The sequence below is a fragment of the Propithecus coquereli genome, unplaced genomic scaffold, assembly GCF_000956105.1.
Source record: "Propithecus coquereli isolate 6110/MARCELLA unplaced genomic scaffold, Pcoq_1.0 Scaffold193, whole genome shotgun sequence".
Classification (NCBI taxonomy): domain Eukaryota; kingdom Metazoa; phylum Chordata; class Mammalia; order Primates; family Indriidae; genus Propithecus; species Propithecus coquereli.
In genome coordinates, this window is record NW_012144190.1 from 908,715 (window position 1) to 931,118 (window position 22,404).

The 22,404-nt window shown below is 56.5% G+C and overlaps 1 protein-coding gene across 1 annotated transcript; it reads left to right on the forward strand.

Annotated features, from left to right (window-relative positions):
- The first annotated feature begins 914 nt into the window (after positions 1 to 914).
- Positions 915 to 20,953, forward strand: EPN1 (epsin 1). Its single transcript, XM_012643237.1, is given in 12 exon segments — positions 915 to 1,181; positions 4,273 to 4,599; positions 11,220 to 11,469; positions 14,686 to 14,810; positions 15,154 to 15,228; positions 15,744 to 15,827; positions 17,488 to 17,791; positions 18,385 to 18,495; positions 18,648 to 18,734; positions 19,942 to 20,199; positions 20,366 to 20,480; positions 20,482 to 20,953. Coding segments are annotated over 11 exon segments (1,728 nt in total). The 5' UTR covers positions 915 to 1,181; positions 4,273 to 4,371; the 3' UTR covers positions 20,573 to 20,953.
- The last annotated feature ends 1,451 nt before the right edge of the window (positions 20,954 to 22,404 follow it).

The following is a 22,404-nucleotide window of genomic DNA, read 5'->3' on the forward strand; positions in this document are numbered from 1 at the left end:
GGGGGGTTGGGGGGTTAGGGCAGGGAGGGGACTGGGGAAGTGCGCACACGGGCCCACTCAGACACACGCACCCACACAGACACAGAGGGAAGGGGTTGAGATGGGGATGGGGTGCACAGCAGGGCGGGGTAGGACCCCCATAGCCCCTCCCAAAACAGCCTCTCCTTCTCCTTTGTACCCCCTTCTCCTCCCCTTCCCCATGGTAGGAATATAGCGTGTTTATATTTTATGGCCAAACTATTTTGAATTTTGTTGTCCGGCCCTCAGTGCCCTGCCCTCTCCCCCTTACCAGGACCACAGCTCCATTCCTCTGGTCCTCTCTGACCCTCCCTCCCTGGTTTCTTACATAGTTGACTCTCTCCTCTTTAGTCTTCCCGCGACCTGCTCCCAGTACCGTGGCTCCTGTCCCTCTCCTCTCTGTGGCAGTTTCATATTTGCTAAGACGAATTTGCTCATTAAACATTTTGTTGTATTTTACTTTATGGAACTGCTCTGTGTCCAGTGTGTCCGACCCCTCTCCCTTTCGGTTCTGGGCGGGCGGTTTCCTTTGGCAAACTGCGGGCCTTGGCTAGTATTTCTGGGCACCCCGTGCCTGCGCACCGGGAAGGGTTCTGGAGGGCGTGGGGCTCTGGTCTGGGCTCCCTCTGCCGAGGGGAGGGAGGGTGGCCTTGCGGGCCCTGGAGCCGCCGTGCGGGGCAGGCATGGCGTGCGCATGCCAGGGTCTCTGGTTTGCGACTCCCGGCGGCATCTCTTTCGCACGACCGCGCCCTCCGCGGAGCCGCAGCGCTGGCGGAAGTGACGTAAGGGCTCCTTGCAACAGCCGCCTGCGCGCCGGAAGTGATGCGGCCCGAGCGGGCTTGGCCGCTGAAGTGAGGCCCGGCGGGGCCAGGCGCGGCGCGGAGGGCGGGGCGCGCCGCTGCTTCCGCTTCCGGTCCGTCGCCTCCTTCGGTTTCATCCTGTCCCTTTGGCGGCTCCCTTCCCCCGTCTGGCTATCCGCGCCCCTCCCGGGCGCCGGGGCGGCGGGGCCCTCGGCGTGCGGCCTTCTCTGCGTCCGCGCGTGCGCCCGTGCGCGCCTTCGTCTCCACCGCCCGCGGCCTGGCGCGTGCCCCCGACACCGAGGCCGAGCGGGGGCAGGGGGCTGACCGCCATGACCCCCCGGAGCCAGGCGTGAGGGGGCCGAGGTGAGCGTGGGGCACGGGGCGCGGGGCGGAGCGCGGCGGTCCGGCCTGTCCTGGGCGCCCAGGCCTGGGCTGCAGCGCGGGCGGTTCCGGCCGGGCCTCTGGATCTGGGTGTCTCTGGCTTCTAGTCGTCTCTTGCCCGCCTTTGTGTCTGTGCCTGGGTCGGCTTCGACTGCCCCGTGTCTCTGTCGGTCTCTCTGTCGTGTCTGTGTCTCTGTTAACGTCTCTATGTCTTGTGGGCCTCAGCTTGTGTCTCTGTGTTGCTCTATCTCCGTGTCTGTTTCAGTGCTTTTGCAAAAGGATATGGAGATAGGAGTGTCTCTGTGTGTTTGTCCCGGCTCTCTTTCTGCCTGTCATGTCTGTGTCTAATTGTCAGGATTTTGTTCGTATCTCTCTGGGTTTCTGTGCCTTCATTTCCCCAGGTATCTCCTTCCCCTCCCGCCAGACCTCTCTGGCTCTGGTGCACGTCTTGCTGTTGCCCTGTCTTCGCATCTCATTCTTGTCTCCATACCTCTACTGGTCCCGAAGTTTCTTCGCAGGTGTCTGGTGCTTGGTCTACGATCTGCCGCCTTTCTCCAGACTTCTGAGTGTCTGGTGTGGTGGTTAAGAGCTCCAACCCTGGAAGCCCTCTGCTTGCTACCTGTGTGAAATTCCGGGTGATCTCTGTCTCCAGGCTTCAGTTCCCTAAACTTTAAAGTGGGGGCATTCGTAGTTCCTACAGCATAGTATCCTTGTGTATTTAATAAATCGAAATGATGCTCATAAAGTGCCTAACAGTGTCTGGTATGTAGCAAATGTGTAATTATTGGGAGCTTTGGTTTTTATTATTATAGTACTTAGAGATTTTCTGTTTTACACAGTAAGTGTTAGGTGTTGGTCATTTGAGTTCCTCTTTGAGAATTCTGCCATTCGTTTGCATTCTGTTTAATCTGTTAGTTTTCTTTGAGTCAGTTTAGTTTGAAAAACAGTCTCATTCTAAGCAATGTCTGCGATCTTAGCTTCTGTGTCCTAGTTGTATATTTTTTTCTAACACACTTTAAATAAGTACGCAGTATTAAGGTAACACATCTCTGCCGCCACCCATTTGGAAACTTTCTGTATTTTTTGTCTGATAATAATAGCAGCCAGTGTTACTGAGTGCCTACTATCTGTGGGGCACAGAGCCAAGCACCTTATGTACCCATCTTGTTTAATCAACAAGCCTGCCAGATAAGAATTCTTTCCTCTATTTCAGAGTTGAGCAAACTGAATCTCAAGGAGGTTTGCTCCACTGGTAGCTGATGTGGCCAGGATTTGAACCCACATTCCATGTCCTTTTCCATTCTATCTCATTTCTCTCAGTCCCAGGGCTCTTTTTGTTTCAGGGTTTATGTCTTGTCTCTTTGTCCTCCTGCCTGTCTTCCCATGTTTTTGTATGTGCTTCTTGTTATGTCTTTGTCTGTCTTACCGTGTCTCTGGGTAGCTCTTTCTGCCTGGGGTTTTCTGTGTCTCTTTCTGTCCTCGTCTCTCTCTCATTTCATTTCTTCTCTGTATTTGTCACATCATTGCTTTATCTTAGTTTGTCTGGCTGTGCCTGTGTTTGGATTGTGGCTGCCTTTGTTCAACTATCTACATCAGTCTTCAGGTGTGTGGCTCTCTGGCCTTAGTTGAAGGCAGGGGCCAGTTTCTCTCATTTACCCTCTTAGATCATGGTAGGGCTCCGAAAATCTCCTTCTGTTGGTCAGAGCCTGCTCCAAGGGTGAGATATGTGTCCCTGAGCAAAGGAGTTAACTTCTCTGTGTCTCAAGTTTCCTCTCCTCTAAGGTGGCTGTGAATCATGGAGTTGTTGTAAGGATTAGTTGAATTGATCTGTGTGCAGCACTCAGAGCAGTGCCTGGCTCAGGGTGAGTGCTGGGCAAGTGCCTGCTGGTATCGTCATTATTTGCTTCATTCCCCTCCCGTTTTTCTCATCACCAGTGGTAGCACAGGTTCATAGTTTAAAGTGTAAGTTTTGGAGTTGAAGTGGCTCTTGGGTAGACTCTGCACTGCTGTTCCAAGTGTGTGACCTTGGCTGAAATATTTAATCTCTAGGAGCCCAGTCTTCTCTGTTACATGAGATAATGTTCCTCGTACTGAGTGAGCGCCTGGTGCACAGCTAGGATCCAGACGGTGGGGCTGTGTTCCTTATTTCTCCTCCGTTGAGCCTTGGACTTTCCCCGCCCTTGGGCCACCTAGTCCCTTGATATCGCCTATCTTCTTGCCACCCTGGGTTGGCTGCCCCCTTTCTGCCTATCTCTTTGATCCCTTCATGGGCGCCTTTCCCGTGTATCCTCTGGATTCCTACATTCCTGCCCCCTCCACCCTTGCTCCAGAGGTCTTTCCTGCCCTCCCTCCTTCACTTCCTTCCTGCACCATTTACTGAATGGTTTTTCTGGGCCATCTTCTCTGCTGGGAAAAGCCACATCTAGACAAATGTGTTCTCTGTCCCCATGGGGCTCATGGGTCGACCTTAGCCACAGAATCAGACAAATGAATATAAAATCATGATGGTGACTGAGTCTACTGATGAAGCTCGCGGGAATGGCAACAGTGGTGTTTGGGTGCAGATCTGGGAAGTTTAAGTGGGTCCCTTGGGGTCAGTGGGCATCCCTGGGCTAGGAAGGAGGAAGAGCACACGGGCAGGACGGAGGGTCTCATGAAGTGCCGCCAGTGTTTACAGAGTGCTTTCCGCTCACCAGGTTATCTCAGTTCTCTAGATCATCGCACGGAGCCCCAGTTTATAGAGAAGAAAGCTGAGATAGAAAAGTTCTTGGCCTCCCCAGCATAGCCCAGCTTGGAGATAGCCGAGCTGGGGCGAGGGCCTGTGATCTGCCATTGCATACTCTGCCTCGCTGAGCAGGGACTCTGTGTAGGAGGGAGGCAGGCATGTTTGAGGAACTGAAAGCTGGATGGGGTAACTTTCAGACGGAGGTTAACAAAGGGCAGAGCCTTCTAGGCCACAGTTAGGAACTTGTCTTCCACCCTGAGGACAGTGGGGAGCCCTAGGAAGGTCGGGCTCAGGCTCTGGGCAGCCCATATCCTGTCTGTGTTTTCAGAGTTGCTCTCTTCTTCTTAGATGCAGCGACCCACCAGCACCTGCTGAGGCCTCCCTCCGAGAGTCACCCAATCACTCCACGCCTTGGGGGGCCTGTGCCCCTCACTGCTGCTGGGCACCATGTCGACCTCATCCCTGAGGCGCCAGATGAAGAACATTGTCCACAACTACTCAGAGGCAGAGATCAAGGTTCGAGAGGCCACAAGCAATGACCCCTGGGGCCCATCCAGCTCCCTCATGTCTGAGATCGCCGACCTCACCTACAACGTTGTGGCTTTCTCGGAGATCATGAGCATGATCTGGAAGCGGCTCAACGACCACGGCAAGAACTGGCGGCATGTCTACAAGGTCAGTGCTCTGGGTCCCCTCCCCTGGGGGTGGAGAATGGGGCAGAGTCTGTGTGTGCCCTGAGTAGGGGGTCTTCCCACTTCTCAAGAGGAGCTGGAATACTGCATTAAATGTAAAATCTTTTTTTTTTTTTTTTTTTTTCTGAGACAAGAGTCTTGCTCTGTCACCCCAGGTAGAGTACAGTGGCATTACCATGGCTCACAGCAACCTCAAACTCTTGGGCTCAAGCGATCCTCCTGTCCCACTCAGCCTCCTGAGTAGCTAGGACTACAGGTGTGCGCCACAGCACCTGGCTGATTTTTCTGTTTTTAGTAGAGACAGGGTCTTGCTCTTGCTCAGGCTGGTCTTGAACCTAGAGCTCAAGCGATCCTCCTGCCTCAGCCTCTCAGAGTGCTAGGATTACAGGTGTGAGCCACTGCTTCTGGTCATTTTTTTTTTGTTTGTTTAACGAAGATGATAAATATAACATTTTAAGAAGCTTTGAGCCTTATAATTTAAAACTATTTTGAATGAATGATGCATTTGTAAGATTTGTACACTCAGAAGTCCTGAGAGGGTACTCGGTTTCTGTACCTTCTGTGTGCCCAGGCACCCAGTTCCTTTCCTCAGAACAGCTGGGTGCCAGCTTCTGGGGACCACTTCCGTGTACCTGTCCAAGAAGATGTGCGCTTCCCTTGACACAGGTGACGCTGTGCTGTGGCTGTGCGCCCTACAGCACGGGTGAACCTCTCACACCTTGTCAGCCTCACACGCTGCGTGCTGTTTGCTTCCATTTATCTGACACTCGGGGAGAGGCAGGCCTGTAGAGACAGAATACAGATAACAGGTTGGTGCTGCCAGGAATTGGGGGCGAGGGACTGGCTACCAAGGGGCAGCACAAGGAAATTTTGGGGATGATGGGACTGTTGTGTATCTTGATGGCAGCTCTGATTACATGCCGTACACATTTGTCAGGATTCAGACCGTACGTTAAAATGAATGAGTTTTACAGTATGTAAATTAGACCCCAATTTAAAAAAGGAAAGTGAGACTATCTTAGAGAACATTCCCTGTTAGGATGTAAAAGATTTGTTACATTTATTTTTCTTTTACGATTGCAGAATATTCAACTGTATAGTCGATCATAATTTATTTCACTAGTTCCCTGTTGATAGTTTTTTTTTAAGGAGTGTGCAATGTTTTGCTTTGATAAGCAAGATTGCCATCAATATCCCTGTACGTTTACCATTTTCTAGAATTGGAATTGCTGGGTCAAAGGGCATGTGCATATGTAATTTTGGTAAATGTGGCCAAAATGCCCTCCACAGTGGTGGTCCGGTGTGCACGCCCTAATCCAGTGAACAGACATGCAGATCTCAGGCTTTGGGCCAAAGGGAATGTGTCTTTGGGTAGGACTCGAGTGGGTTTCTAATTTGACCACAGCTCTAGGGGCCCAGGCGCCTGGCATCCCCCTCTGGTCACTCTGTTCCTCGTGTTACAGCAAAATAGCCAAGGATATGGGCTGGGACCAGGTGACTGGGTCCCTCTCCTCATGGTGGGGCCTCAGGCTAGTTCCTGTGTCTCCCTCTGGGTGATCGCTGGGGTGTTGGTGTACGTCTGACGCTTGGGCAGTGGCTGGTGAGTGTTGGAGGGTCCTGTTGCTGTTTCTTTAGCAGGCGCCTGTGGACGGCTTGCCCTCATGGACTTAGACTGGGGTGTGTTCTGGCTGAGTTCCCCGTCCTTGCTGATTTTTGAGACTTCCTTCTCAAGTCTCAAAATGAGCAGGATGATTCCCTCCGTTCACAGATGAGGAGACAGGCCTAGGGAGTTGGAGCAGGGAATTGAGGCCTGTTTCTTCTGGCTTGTCTTCATGCCCATCCTGACGTGCCAAGATTGGGTTGTGGCTTGGGTTGAATCATAGATTGAGTCAGTAATTGGTCATTTATTGTGAAGGACTGGGTGATGTTTGTCCAGCTGAGAATGGGCCAGGGATGCAGGCGAGTCTGTGTGTGGAGGCAAGGGGCTAGAGGGATGGGTGTATAGAGGGAGGTGGGTCCTGAGGGGCCCCAGACAGTAGGTCCTCCCTGACCAGTACCTGGGGTAGTGATGCCGGGGCCAGAGAACAGTAGAGCGGTCCTTGGGCAGGGGTGGTCAGCAAGTGCCAAGGCCTGGAAGTCCAAGGAGCATGCTGTGCAGTGGTGTGGGTGCAGGGCAGGGAAGTAGCAGAGGTGGATGGAGCCTGTTGCCAGATGGGGCTCAGGCTGCTTTCTAAACTTGTCCTGTGTTCATTCCACACTTCTGTCCTGAAACTTCCTGTGGGTGGCCCCTTGCTGGATGGTGCTAGGGACTCAGCCCTGATCAGATCCTGCCCCAACCCTTGAGCAGCTCTTGGGTGGATGGGGGTCAGGTTTGGAACATGTAGACAGGCTGGCAGGTGCCATAGAGGTAGGAACACAGCAGAGGGCCTTGCTGGCATTAGGCGGTCAGGGATGACTTTCTGGAGGAGGTGGGTCAGTTTGGTCACAGGTCCCAGCCAACTCTTCCAGCCTGGTTCTTTCTAAGAACGTTTAAAAGGTAGGTTATTGAGATATAATTTGCATACAGTAAAATCCACCCTAGAATAGCACTGTTCTAGGTATAGTTCTCTGGTTCTGACAGATGCATATATTTCTTAACTGTCATAACAGTCAAGACATGGAATGTTTGTACCCCCCAAAAGCTTCCCTCTGGGCAGTGCTTCCTGGGCCCTACCCCAGCCCGGCCATTGCTGCTCCATTCTCTGTCCCTGGAGCCTCTCCTGATTTCTGGGGCTCCCCTTTCTGTGTTCTCTAAAGCACTGGTGTTTGGGCATTTGGGGGTCCCCAGCCCATGTGGCTGAGGGCACAGGGTTCCTGCATCACTCTGCACCTGTGCTTGCTCATGCTGAGGATGGGATCTGTCTCAGCGTGCTGCTTTCCTGAGAGTGGCTGTGTGGGGTCAGCATGTGTGTGTGCCCCTTCCATGGTGCATGCGGATAGCTAGGCACAGGCACGGGACAGAGGTGGGGGGGTGGGGCGGCGCTCCCTTTCCACACCTGGCCAGTGCCTCCCTTCTTGGCTGGCCACCTCCCTCAGGCTTCAGTCCCCTTCTAGAAGTGTGAGTGACCAGGACAGAATCCCCCAGGCCCAGGGTCCCTGAGGCACTGTGAGCCTGCAGCGCCAGCGCCCCCTCTGGCCCTCTCCAGAGCCCTGTGTGCTGACCTGTCTTGGCAGGAGGACAGGTCCTCTTGTTTCCTGCCACCCTTTGCCACCGTGGTCTTGTTTTTGTCACTTCAGCCCTGGGTGGTATGTTGGGCAGGAACAATCTTTCCTCTTTGATGGATGGGAAAACTAAGGCCCAGAGTGGGAAGCTGTCTGCCTGTGGTTGTGGGGGAACTGAGTCTTGGGCCCATCTCTCCAGAGCTTGGCCTCTCCCACCCTGAGAGCCCTGACTGGCACTCTTTTTGCCCCCCTGTAGAGAAAGTATGAGCTTGGGGACCTGGCGGGGCTGGCTTCTGTATGTCTTCCCTGCATGGCCTTCGGGACGAGTCTTGGTGAGTGAGGGCATGTGTTTGTTCAGTGCCTTGTACGTGTGGCCCTGTGCAAATCCTCATAATTACCCAGTGAAAGAAGTACTTTTCCTCCTTTTTCTCCATTTTCCAGGTGAGGAAACTGAGGCACAGTTAAGCTCAGGGGTACGCAGGATATAGTAGAGCACACCCTCTCAGCCCTGCACTGTACCTGACTTATCTGAAGAATGCAGGTTCTCAGTCCTTATCTTAAACCAGGGATCAGTAAACTAAAATCCACTGGCCAAATTCCACCCCCCGCCTGTTTTCATAAATGAAGTTTTATTGCAACATAGCCAGGCCCATTCATCATGGCTGCCCAGTAGTCGAGACAGAGTGTATGGGCTGAAAGCCTGAAATGTTTATCACCTGGCCTTTACAGAAAAAATTTGCTAACTCTGTTTTAAACATCCTTGACAAAGTTATTTTAAAAATAAACAAAGACTATTGGGTTATCTAGTTGCCCACATTTTTTTTTTTCCTTTTTTGAGAACAGGGTCTTGCTCTGTCACCCTGGCCACAATGCAGTGGTGTCACTGTAGCTCACTGCAACCTTGAACTCCTGGACTCAAGTGAAGCGATCATCCTGCCTCAGCCTCCCAAGTAGCTGGGACTAATTTTTTTTTTTTTTTTGAGACAGGATCTTGCTATGTTGCTCAGGTTGGTCCCAAACTCCTGGCCTCAAGTGATCCTCCTGCCTTGGCCTCCCAGAGTGCTGGCATTACAGGCCACTACACTTAGCCCAGTTGCCCCCTTTTAAAATAAAGTTTTACATTTTTCTGTGAGGCGTAGCATCTAAGCAAATCATTAGCGTACAACCCGATCAGCTTTAATGTATGTGTACACGTGTTTAACCTTTGCCCGGAGGGAGATTGAGGATGTGTCCAGCCCCACAGGAGGCTTCTTCACAACGCCCCTCCTCCAGAGGCACCTGTCTGACTTGAGTTTGCCAGGCAATTCTTGAATCATGTACGTGGGCTCGTGCGTGTGGCCTTCCCTGTCTTGCTTCCTTTGCTCACCATCACTGTCAGGCCTGGGAAGTTGACCCGTGTTGTTGAGTCTACCAGCCATTCATTTATTTTTTTTATTGTGGTGTATGTGGTAGTCCCACTGTGTGCGTTTGCCACCGTTTATGCATGCATTTTGCTGCGAGTTAGTATTTGCACTATTTTCTGGTTCACAGTCTTTTTAACTGCAATTCCAAAGTCCAGAGAGCTCTGAAAACGAAAGTTGTTCATAATCCATTTGCTGGATTGATGACCTGAGGTCATGTATATGTGGGTTTGTTGGTCCCCTTAGTGTGACTATTGGTATAATTCTCTGCTGGGAGAGTTCTCTTATGTGTGGTGGGTATATCATCTTACTGGTCTGAACTCTGGAAAATTCTGAATTCTAAAATACAATGGCCCCAGGAGTTCTGGACTCAGGACTGACTCTTGGAGTTGGGTGTGATAATGCATGGAAATCACTTTTCTTCTTTCTTTTCTCTAATATGTAAACACCTCGAGGGCCAGTTAAAGACTAATCTCTGATTACACACGTAAATACTGTTAACACACCTTCAAAAAGCTTTGCCAAATGTAGATCCAGCTGCCTTAAGGGGTTGGGGAGATACGAATGGCCCTGGCATTTTGCTTGGCAAACTTTTCCTTGGTTCAGACAGAGCTTAGCTTCGATGGCTGACTCCTCCCTCCCTTTTTTCCTCTCTACTCTAGACCTAGGAGCCCTGGAGGGGTTGGAGGTTCAGGAAACCCCTGGAATCACCTGCACAACCTAAGGTGTGCCTTTTTCTGAGGATGGTGGCCAAGGCTTCCAGCAGAGCCTTGAAGGGGCCGCAATCCCTCGTCTTGCTCATCAGATGGAGCTTACGCCCGGGCTAGGGGGAGCCACAGGGACTGTTTTTTATTCCTCATTTCAATTTGTTGAAAAGGTAGTTTGTTCTCATGTTATAAAATACAAAGATACGAAAGGGTGCAGATAGAATAATAACGTTTCCCGTGCCCCGTCCTTTTGTTCCTGGTGTTGCGGAATCGTGCATCCCTCAGGCCCATGGCTTCCCTTCAGGCCAGAGGTGATGAGCTCCCTGTGCTCCAGAGCTCCCCCTTTGTTATCTTCACGGCCGTCCCGTGTCTGCGAGTTTTTACATTCAAAAGGGATGACACATTTAAAACTTACAGAACAGTACAGAAAGCCTTGTAAGTTACTGTTCATTGTGATTTAACAAATGTGTTTTTCTTTGTGTGTGTGTGTGTGTGATGTTACTTTAGATTTTCTTTTTAAAGAAATAGGCCAGGGTTGCAGCTCACGCCTGTAATCCCAGCCTTTTGGGAGGCCGAGATGGCAGGATCGCTTGAGCCCTGAAGTTCAAGTCTGCAGTGAGCTGTGATCTCGCCACTGCACTCCAGCCTGAGCAGCAGAGTATGGCCCTGTCTCTAAAAAAAAAAAAAAGAAAGAAAGAGAGCAGTTCTGCACTGATGCCCAGGCCGGCTGCAGCGATTGCAGCGACTGGAGCTGCCATTTCCTCTTTTTAATTTTTCTTGAGCTAGAGCTCGTATAGCATTCAATTAGCCCTTTTAAAGTGAACAATTCAGTGGCATTCGGTACATTCACAATCCTGTGTGGCCACCACTTCTGTCTAGTTGTAGAACTTTTTCATTTTCCCAAAGAGAAACCCCACACCCTAAGGGGTCCCTCCCCACCTGCCCTCCCTCCAGTCCCTGGCAACCCATGATCCACTCTCTGTCTCTGTGAAGTTACCTGTCTGGACATCTCACATCGCTGGAATCATACTCTGTGTGGACGTCTGTGTCTGGCTTCTTTCACTGGCACGGTGTTTCCCTGGTTGGTCCCTTGCAGCCTGTGTCAGCGCCTTGTTCCTTCTCATGGCCGTATGCTACTCTGTTGTGTGGACAGACGCATGCCTACCTGCCGACGACTCATGGGGTGTGGGACTTGAATCCCGGCGGCTGCCCCAGGGCCTGGGCCCGGCGCGGTCTCTAGCCCATCTTTATGGTGCCTGGTTGGTGACTGGTGTGTCCCTGTCCCCCACCCCCAGGCCATGACGCTGATGGAGTACCTCATCAAGACGGGCTCAGAGCGTGTGTCGCAGCAGTGCAAGGAGAACATGTATGCCGTGCAGACGTTGAAGGACTTCCAGTATGTGGATCGAGATGGCAAGGACCAGGGAGTGAATGTGCGTGAGAAGGCCAAGCAGCTAGTGGCCCTGCTGCGAGACGAGGACCGGCTGCGGGAGGAGCGGGCACACGCGCTCAAGACCAAGGAGAAGCTGGCGCAGACTGCCACTGGTGAGGCCCCTTCCCCTCTGCCTGCTGAGGCCCCAGTGGCCTAGAGTCTGTTCCTGTCCTGCTGAGGCTCCTGTGCCCAGCCACTGAGCCCCTGCTTCTCCCTTCTCCCTCTTTTTCCTCTCTTCAGCTGGGACGCTGGTCCCGCAGGCTCACTTGGGCCCTTTTCTGTCTCCTGCCTCACACCCTGGGGCCCTAGGATTGAGAAAATCATTCTGCTCAGCCACAAAACTAGCTGAGCACCTCCTCAGGGCCAGGTGTGTCCAGGTGACGAGGAAGGCAGGCAGAGCCCTGCCTCGTGGAGCTGCCAGGCAGGCGGGGCATGGTCCTATCTGAGAACAAGTCAGTGCTAGGGACAGGGGCTCCTGAGGGGACTGCACGCTGACACGTCAGGGTGCTGTCCTCTCATCCACAGCAAGATTGGGGGTGGGGAGGGTGTCTGTCCAGGCACAGGGTGGCGGCCTGGGCGAGACACAGCGGGAAGGCCAGCATCAGAGCCTGCAGGCCACCACAAGGCCTTTGGGCTTGCTTGAAGAGCCTTCATTTTTTTATTTTTATTGTGTTTAGAGATAGGATCTCACCCAGGCTGGAGTGCAGTGGCGTGGTCATAGCTCGATATAACCTCGAATTCCTGGGCTCAAGTGATTCTCCTGCCCCGGCCTCCCAGATTGCTGGGACTACAGGCACATGCCACTGTATCTGGTCATGAGCCTTTAAAATGTTCATAGGTGGTGGACTCAGTTTGGTGGGTGGTGACTGCTTTATAAAAAATCGAAATCGAGTAAGTAGGAAACCAGAGTGCACCGCACATCGTCAGGCCGAGATCTGTCTCGTGAAACATTTCCCGTTATGTGGATGGGTATGTGGGTTCTGGACTGTGCTGGGGAACGTGTTCTGTACTGACTGGCTGGGGGCTCAGCCTTGAAGAGACGACGCCAGCTGTTCAGGCACTTGGATAGAGAAAGGTGGAAGAGTGTTGAGACTTTTGCTCGGTCCGGGTAATGGGTGGAGCTATCCTAATTGGCAGGAGGTGGTCGCGATGGGGAGAGGATGGTGCATTGCCCTGGAAGTGGTATTGGCTGGACCTGCCAGGGCAGATGGAGCAGGAGGGAGCCTGTGACCCTCAAGGGATCTGGCTGGGGGGTCGGGCTCATGTGGGGGAGATGAGGCCTGTTTGGATGAGTTGAGTTTGGAGTCACTATTCGGCACCCACTCGGAGACATGAGGACACGGTAGGGTGTGTGAGGCCCCTCCTGGGACTCCAGAGTCATGACCCGTGTGCCTGCAGACAGCATTTAGAGCAGAGAGAGGGTAAAGTGCAGGGAAGGAAGCCAGGTGATGGAGGAGTGACGGGGCTGGGGGGACACCAGGACGGCAATGTGGGAGGTGGAGAGGGGCTGCTGGCTCAAGGTGGTCACATGGACGGGCAGGGTTGGGTTGGACCCAAAGAGGGATGTGGGAGGGAGCCAGGGGGCCTCAGGGAGGAGTTTTTAGTATTTGGAGTTCCTGGAGCAGAGATCGCAGACTTTCCATGAAGGGCCAGAGCGTGATCATCTTTGGCATTTCTGGCCACGCCATCCACACGTGACTGGGGGCCTGTGTTGCCCTCAGATTGTCCTCGTGGGCTCTGAAGTGTGGATTTCAAGTAATGTTCACATGTCTTAACTATTTTTTTCATTTTTCCCTAACCATTAAAAAACATAAAGACCTTTTTAGTTCTTGCGTGGCTTTGCCACAGTTTGCTGGCCCCTGTCCTAGAGCGAGCTGTGTGGAGGGGTGAGGATGAGGGAGGAGGCCAGGGCAGTTAGAGAGTGTGCCCCAAAACTCTCAGGTGGCTGGGAAGGGCTGGTGGCCCTGCAGGGAGCTCACACTAAGGCCAGGTGCTCCGGGGATGGGCACATTAGAACCTTGCTTGCTTGGTGCCTTTACTTGCCATGAAGTGGGAGGTGGGGCCTGCAGCCTCAGTGAGCGCCAGGCAGCCAGGGCTGCAGGGGCTTGGCAGTGGGCTGTGGGCTCCCAGCACCCACCTGGGAGTCCTGAGAGCTTGGAAAGGAGCTGCTGGGGCAGGGGAAGGCCGGGAGGGGACCACAGAGGCATTGTCCTCCCAGTGAGCTAGTCTTGTCTGTGACCCCATCCCTCCGTCTGTCTCTGTCCTCTCAGTCATTTACCTGCATTCCCATTCTCACCCTTTCTCTGTCCCCCACCCAGCTGGCTACCCTGGTCCCAGCCTGTGCCCCCAGCCCTGGCCCCTGCTGGGGACACCACTCTGAATCTGGCCCAGGGCTGCCTAGACCGAGCATGGGTGGGACCAGGGGATGGCTCTCTGCTGCTGTGTGGGGTGAAGAGAAGCTGGAGCCTGCTCCTCCGTGAGCAGCCTGGACAGTGGGGCCAGTGGGAACAGGGGCCCAGGACGCAGGAGCAAAGTGTCTCGGCACTAGAGCAGGTGGAACCTGCTGATGCATCCACGGTGGTGCGGAGGGCAGACAGAATGGGGTAGGGGCTACTCTGGGGCTCTGGTGGCTCAGGCCTAGGGCAGAATCTGTCCTCGGAACTGTGGAGGGGCAGGGACCCCCAGGCCTTGGGGAGGGAAGCAAGCAGGACTTGGTTCGAGGGCAGAATGGGGTCGAGGGCAGGAGGTGAGAAGCTGCTGCCTGTGGAGGCTGGGGATGTCCTGCCTGTCTCCTGGTAGGGTCCTGCCTTGCTTCCAGGTGCCCCATCCCCCCTTCTCCCACTCTTGCTCCTGGAACCATGGGCTTCTTGTCGGCCCATTCCTCTCCTCTGACTGGGCCTTGGATCCCACAGTTTGAACAGATGTTGTCCTTCCCCCTAAATTCCCTACCAGAGGCAGCTTAAGCTCTGGAAGCTGAGGCCCTGGGCCTCCCCACACCCCAGGCCAGACTGAGAGGTTTGAGGCCTGGGGGACCAGGCCATGGGATAGACCCCAAGGCATGTGGGGGCATCCCAGGCTGGGTGTCCTGCAGGAGCCATGGCGGAAGGGCTCAGAGTTTCCCACTCTGTGCTCCCCCATCAGCAGACTTTGTTCTTTCCTCCCCTGGGGAACCTGCGCTTCCCTGCCTGCTCTCCTGAGGACCTGGTGTCTGATCCCTGCCTCATTTGCAGTCTTGGCCTTCTGAGGTCGTGGGGTGGGGGAGGAGACATGGAAACTGGAGCCCCTGTCTGCTCAGGGTCTGGGTCTTACCTGCTTCTCCCTGCCCCCAGCCTCTTCAGCAGCTGTGGGCTCTGGGCCCCCGCCTGAGGCAGAGCAGGCGTGGCCGCAGAGCAGCGGGGAGGAGGAGCTGCAGCTCCAGCTGGCCCTGGCCATGAGCAAGGAGGAGGCCGACCAGGTACCTGGGCTGTGGTGCCAGGGTTCACTGTTCTGCCATCCCATCTCCATGCCGCTCCCCAGCCTCCTTCCTCCTGGCCCTAACCTTCCCAGGCGTGTGCCCCCACTCGTTCTCTGACCGGGTCCTTTCCCTGACTCCTGTGCTGTGTCTTTGTCCTTCTTCCCCTCTCTGGGGCCTGTCCTGCCCCAGCCCCTCTGCGTGTCCCTCATGGGCTTGGGTGACCGACTGCCTCTCTGCTTCTTCGGCCCTGTCTAACCCTGGCTCTCCTCCACCCACCCCACCTCTCTCGGCCTGCCTCTGTGGCTCTGGCTCCCCCTGGCCCCTCACGCTCTCTCTCCCCCAGCCCCCATCCTGCGGCCCTGAGGACGACGTCCAGCTCCAGCTGGCCCTTAGTTTGAGCCGAGAGGAGCATGATAAGGTCAGAGCAGCCTCCCTGCCCCTGCCCAGGGCTCCCCTCAGACCAGCCCCGTTGCCCCTTCCTGAAGAACTCCCCCATCCTGCTGGGCCCCAGCCCACAGGCTCCCGTGTGTTCAAACCTCTGCATCTTTAGCCGGAAGACCTCGGGTCAGACAGAACCTGAGGCGGACATGCTGTGGCTGCTCTGGGTGAAGCAGGAGGCCTCCCTGCTCCCCCAGTGCAGGAGACGCCACCGACTCAGCAGGACCAGGCCTGGGCTGTCCCGCAGCACAACACCCCCCCCCTGACACCCCTCATCCCCCAGACCACACCCTCCTCCCTGTGTCCTCCCTGACCTTTGACCCAGGTGTCCCGTCCCATTCCATACATTGTCCGCATCCCATTTTAATTTTTTTAAGTTGCCTTTGTCAGGGTGGGAGGGGGTGGTCGGGGGCCTTCTAGGCTCGGGGTGTCAGCGTCTGCCTGTTGCTTAGTTCTGATCCCTCCCTCTGGCCGGCTGCTCCGTGCCCCCAACAGGAAGAGCGGATCCGTCGTGGGGATGACCTGAGGCTGCAGATGGCCATAGAAGAGAGCAAGAGGGAGACAGGAGGCAAGGAGGAGGTGAGTGTGGGCGGCTCCGCACACAACGGCCTGTTCGCTACCATTGCTGCTGATCTCTCTCTGGCTCCTGTGAGCTGCTCTTCATCCCACTTGCCAGGTCCCTGGGAAGCAGAGACTGAAAAATAAGGCCCTGGAGCCCCTCTCTCCCCACTGGGGCCTGGGGCCAGCAACCCACTGGGCCTCTCTGCAGCTGCCTGCTGCCTTGGAGGTGAGGGTCTTCTCTGCAGGTGTATGGAGCCAGGCTCAGGCCCAGGTGCTGCTGTGGTCCCACCTTGCCAGGTGCTGATGCCACTGGCCATCACAGTTGGACAAAGAAGGCCCAGAATAGGCTAACAACAGCCTGACGTGTGCCACAGGATGGTGTAGGGCTTATCCATCCATCCATCTGTCCCATTTTCTCAGGCACCTCATAAGTGCTGGGCCATGTGCTAGACACTGAGGGCTGTTTGGTGAGCAAGAGAAGCAAGGTCCCCTCCCTCGTCCCTTGACATTGGAGAGGGACAGGGTTTCCTTGGTGTTCGTTCTGCAGCTGAGTTGCAAACCTTTCCAGAACCTTGCTGCTTCCACATCCTGTTTTATTACTTCTCACGGCTCTGTGTACAGGGCTCGGCTGGGTGGTTCTTCTGCTCAGTGTGATGGGGCTGAGGTCACTCATGCTGGCCTTGTCCTCCACCCTCCTCCTGTGGCCTCTCACTGGTCACTAGTCTGTCCTGAGTGTCTTCACAGTATGGTGGCTGCTGCTGCTGTTTCCCTCCCTGCACCATGAGGGCAAGCTCACCGGGCAGGCTCTCAGCCTGTGCCACATGCTGTTGGCCTGAGCAGGTCCTGAGGCAGCCCAGATTTAAGGAGTGGGGACACAGCCCCCTCCCCATAGGAGGGGCAGCAGATCGCTCGTGGCTGTGCGTGATCGAGCACAGTGGGACTTTCTTGATGGACAGAGAAGCCAGTTCAGGATGCAGCTGCCAGTGATCCCCAGTGAGGATTCCCCCACTGGAGGAAGTTGGGGCACCAGACCCCCATCTCTTCTCTGCTCCTGTCCTGCCCCACCCTGCCCTGAGAACAGGTGGGGAGGATGGATGTGGCTGCTTTGGGTAAAACGTGGCTCATCCGTCGCTGGGGGCCCTTTGCCTCAGGGGTGCTGATTGGGTGCGTGTGGGGTGCACCTCCACCTTCAGAACAAAGGGACATTGACTGCCAGGCAGCGTGGGGGCCATTGGACGGGCAAGTGCACGGTGGCCAGGGCGGGAGTTCGAGGAGTTCCAGGGGGAGGTGTGGAGAGGTTCTGCAGGCTCAGGGTGGGGTGGGCCTCTGTGCTCATGCAGGGCCACACAGAAGACCTCAGGGTAGGTGGGTTTGAAGAGCCGCCCTGTGCTGTGCAGAGGATGGGCTGGGGGCAAGGGTGGGGGGACTGGGGGTGCTCCTCGGTGTGACTTGGGTCAGGGTGGGGCAGGCGGACAGGCAGACTGCCCTGGGAACGTGAGAGGAGAGGAGGGCGCATGGGTGTCTGCGATGGCTTTGCCTCCCCTGCATGGCTTCTTGTGGATGGCTCCTGTTGAGGCCCAAGGTCCTGGCTGCCTCCCAAATGCCTGAGGGCTCAGCTTGGTCCACGCCTGGCCCTGCCACCCCCTCATGTTCCTTCTCTTCTTTGTCCCCGCCGCAGTCGTCCCTCATGGATCTTGCCGACGTCTTCACAGCCCCGGCTCCTCCACCAGCCTCTGACCCCTGGGGAGGCCCAGCGCCCGTGGCTGCTGCCATCCCCACGGCTGCCCCCACCTCAGACCCCTGGGGAGGTCCCCCTGTCCCTCCCGCTGCTGATCCATGGGGTGCTCCAGCTCCCACACCAGCCTCTGGGGACCCCTGGAGGCCTGCTGCCCCCTCAGGGCCCTCGGTTGACCCTTGGGGTGGGACCTCTGCCCCTGCAGCTGGAGAGGGGCCCTCGCCTGATCCGTGGGGAAGCTCCGATGGTGAGTGCCACCTCCTGCTTAGAGGCGGCCTTCGCTCGGCCATGCCTTAGATGGGGACAGACACAGCCAAGTGGCACCAGTCAGTTGGGGGGCACCCTGGGCACTGTTGGGGGGCTTTGAACAAGAGCTGAGGGGGGTCAGGTGAGACAGGCCAGAGGAGAGCTTGTGAGATCAGGGCCTGGAAGGCCTTGGGGCTGTGGAGAGGGCCAGCTCAGAAGGCAGAGTCTCACGTGGGCAGTGGGTGGAGCTGGGGCAGGGGCAGGAGAGAAGGTGCCAGATGCCCAGCTGGACAGGGATGGGGGTGGAGAGGGGTGACAGGGAGCTGAGGGAGGGCTCTGGTCTAGGGGAGGCAGCGGGGAGGCTCTTCGCCCTGGGTGGGGTACAGGGACAGTGCCTGGAGGCGTGAACCCACAGCTGGAACTCAAGCATGTTGAGGCATCCAGCTGGGGTGGGCTTCTGGGGGGAAGAGGGCTGGGAAGGGGGAGGGGGGTGGAGCTTTTGTGTGAACAGCCACAGATTCAATGGCGACAAGCCCCCGAACTGCCTTGGCAGGCAAGGTCACCAGCCCCTCACGTGCCATTTTCCTCACCCAGGTGGGGCCCCTGTCAGCGGACCCCCAGCCTCTGATCCCTGGGCACCAGCCCCAGCTTTCTCAGACCCCTGGGGGGGGTCACCTGCCAAGCCCAGCACCAATGGCACCACAGGTACTGGGCTGCGGGTGGGGTGGGCAGAGCCCCAGTGAGTGTGAGCAGGTAGTCTCCTGGGTCCTGGGGGAGAGGGTGCTAGAAACCTGGAGGTGGGGGTAGAGGCAGGGTCCCTGGGCAGGTGCTAAGCAGACCATCCTGTCCCCCTGCAGCAGTTGGGGGCTTCGACACGGAGCCCGATGAGTTCTCTGACTTCGACCGACTCCGCACAGCCCTGCCGACCTCCGGGAGCAGCACAGGTGAGCCGCCTCCCCTGGGAGCTCCGTGGCTGCTCAGGAGCCCAGGCAGGGCCAGCCGCACTTCCGGGTGAAGAGTGCAGTCGATAGAATGAGCCAGACCCATCCGCCTGTCTTTAAAAGAAGTGTGTATCTAAGTCCTTTCAGACTTGGAGAAAAGTTGCAGAAATAGTACAGAGAATTCCTTCTTGAGAGTCCCCACCCAGATGCCAGCCTCTGACCCCTCTGCTTCCGGGTGGCTTCTGAGTGCATCGCAGACCTGCTGTTTCCATGTGTTTGTGAGAGCAAGGACGGTCTCTGTCCTGTGTAGCCAGCCTTGGGGTGACCAGGATTTGGAAAGTGGCCCTGACATGCTGCCCTCGCTCCTCTGTCTCTTCCTCACCCCTAGCGTCCCTCGGCCCAGGGTCTGTCCTCAGTGGGTGTCGCGTTCAGCTGCAGACCCGTCTGCAGAGTGTCTGAGGTCTTGGGAACACCACATGGGTGCTGTGGGGTCTTAGCAGCAGCTGCTGGTATCTGCCCGCGTGAGATGTCAACTTTGATCACTTTTATTTTTTTTAATTAAGGGAACGTCTGTTGAAGTGCAGACTGTGGTACAGAAATATGCGTCTGGCCGGGGCGGGGAGTGAGGGGAGGACAGTGTGTGGCCCCACATTTTCCTGCTGGGTCCTCGCACACTACAGTCGCTTCGATTCACTGTCCGGTCTGCAGTTTTCGTTTTAGGCCCTTCCCCCTCCATACAAATTTGTGCATTTTTCTTCAGCATTAGATAGAAATTCTACTTAAAATGAGACCTCGAGCCAGCAAATGTCATCAAATGTCCCAGGTCATTGGTGTTTGCCATTGTTTCTCCACTCGGAAGTTCCTGGTTAGGGCTGTGCAATTAGCTTCTGTGGGGACAGCTCCTTTGAGACTAGAAGTGCCCTGTAAATAGTCCTACCCTGCCTTTCCCTTCTGGGTCAGGGACCCTGCAGCAGGCGCTGTGCTGTGGCTGTCACGGCGACACCCTGTTCCATCATTTCTTCCGGTTTGTTCGCTGGAATCACAGCCACCTGGGCCTTGGGCAGGCGATGCCCGTCTCTGTGCCCTAGTCCCTCTTCCTCGGCCTCCAGCGCTGGGCCCTCTAAGGGGCTGCCACCTGGTCTGCACTTTCCCGGGTTGGAGCCACCGCTGCCGGGCAACCCCTCTGAGCCCCTCTCCTGGCTCCTTCCAGGGGAGCTGGAGCTGCTTGCAGGAGAGGTGCCCGCCCGCAGCCCTGGAGCGTTCGACATGAGTGGGGTTGGGGGTTCTCTGGCTGAGGCTGTGGGGAGCCCCCCACCTGCAGCCACCCCAACTCCCACGCCCCCCACCCGGAAGACGCCAGAGTCATTCCTGGGGCCCAATGCAGCTCTTGTTGACCTGGACTCGCTGGTGAGCCGGCCGGGCCCCACGCCGCCAGGAGCCAAGGCCTCCAACCCCTTCCTGCCAAGCGGTGAGTGTGGCCCCACTGCCCTTCCCGGGTCCTCCCGCCCATCCCGCCACGGCAGGCGCCTCTTGGACGCTTCTTCCTACCTGCTGTACGTCTCAGCCGGACACAGATGCTTCGTGGGTGGCACCCACTGACTCTATTCATATGTTTCTGTTTTCTCTCCCTGCAGGAGCCCCGGCCACTGGCCCCTCTGTCACCAACCCCTTCCAGCCCGCCCCTCCTGCGACGCTCACCCTGAACCAGCTCCGGCACAGCCCTGTACCCCCAGGCCCTGGAGCGCCCCCCCTACATCTCTCCCCTTGGTGGGGGCCCTGGCCTGACCCCAGTGCTGCCCCCGGGCCCCCCGGCCCCCAGCACGAACCCCTTCCTCCTATAATCCAGGGCGGGAGGGGCCTGGCCCTGCCTCCCCCTTTCTGCTCCCTGGAGATCAGTGCTGTGAGTGCATGTGAAATGGGCCCACCCAGCGCCCTTCCCTCTCCAGCACCCATCACACTACGCCCTCCCCCACGGCCCCACCCCTCCTCCCCGAAGAGAAGCTGGACACGGGGTGGGGAGGGGCGCTGGCCAGAGGAGGACCCCGTTCCCGAGGCATTAGGAGGGGGAGGGACGGCTGGGCCCCCACCCATTCCCCCTCCCTCCATACTCCTGACCCCTCATCAGTGTTTGAGCCTCCTCCTTCCCCTACGCACCCCTTGGTGAATCCTTGGTGATGATTTTGGCAACTTCGGGAATAAATGGCAATTCTCATGGGTGTGGCTGCCCCAGACTCCCATCCACAATTCACACGTCCCTCAACATCCCCTCACCCTGGGACCCAGGGCTCGGATCCCCTTTCCCTCTTGGGGGCAGCTGGAAATCAGTCCCTCTTTCTCAGAAGGCTTGATTTCCTGAACCTCCCCGGGTCCGCAGGGGTGGGCTGCCTTGAGGATAGGAGGGGCTCAGGGCCAGCAGCCTGCAGGTCCAGATGCTCACCCCTCCTTAGGCCAGGAGTCGGCCAGACACTCTGGGTTCAGGAGGCCCCACTTGAGAGACTGAGGTCAGGAGGACGTCCCAAGTTTCAGTGGGAAGATGATGGTGGAGGTGATGATGATGAGGATAAGAATTCTTGCCGGGATGGCACATATTCACAACGCGTGTCACCAGTGCCATCGCCTGTGGCCACTGCAGGCATCACCAATCCACCTGTGCCCACTGCAGGTATCACTAATCCATCCCAGCACTCCTTGGAAAACCCTGAGTCAGCCTCTGCTGGCTGGGCTGAGCTGAGGGCACCTCCAGGGTCCGCATGTTTGTTGCCTGTGTTCTTGCCCCCTAGCGCGGTGGGGGCTGCAGTCATCTCCAGGTATAGATGGACACGGGCTTCTTCCAGGTCCTGCAGCCCAGGGGCCTCAGTGATGGGCACCCACCCACATCCGTTGTAGGCAAAATGGGCTTTCCTTTCATGTGGTGTCTCCTTCCATTGCTCCCTTGGGTCAGGTCCTGGTCGCTGGGTTGGTTCTCTTCGTGACTCCAACAGCAGCTTGGGCTCGGAGGCCTTGGGGCCTGTGGCTGTGCGGGAGCCGGGCACCCAGGCGTCAGTCAGGCTTCGTTCTTGCCCCTTTTTGCCTGAGAGATGCTCTGGGCTTAGGGTGAGGGGACAGAGAGCCGCATCGCTGGGGCACTTGCTCCCATGGGGGACCCTAGGGGGAGCACCCAGGCCAGCTGGCACATCCAGGAAGACCACCAAGGGGGAACAGCTTGGCGGTCACCCTCGTGTGCCCCCCTCCGTGGTGAACAGGGCATACCTGCATCATGCGTGGAGATGGCAGATGGGAGAGTGTGACCCCCGAGCCTTGGAGATGACCCTGGGTTCCATGTCCCAGGTGGGTTGTAGAGCAAAAGAGTGTCCATGGGGTGACAGGAGGTTAGGGTCTGTTATTGCTGGGAGGCGGGTCCTGACCTGTCAGCTTCAGGGAGTGTTCTCTGGGCTCCGCCCCTCCTGCAGACCGGGTGTCTGGGGAGTTGTGGGGGCTTGATGAGGGAGCTGCCAGCTGCACCACGTAGGAAAGGGTGGGGTGCAGGGATGCAGGAACCCTGGGGTCAGCTGGTTCCAGATTCAGTCCCAGGGGAGTGTCTCTGCTCAGCCAGGGAAGGGCATCCCCCCTTCTCACACCCAGACTGGCTCTGTTGGGGTGAGGTGACTTCTCAGGAGGAATGGGGGCGTTACCA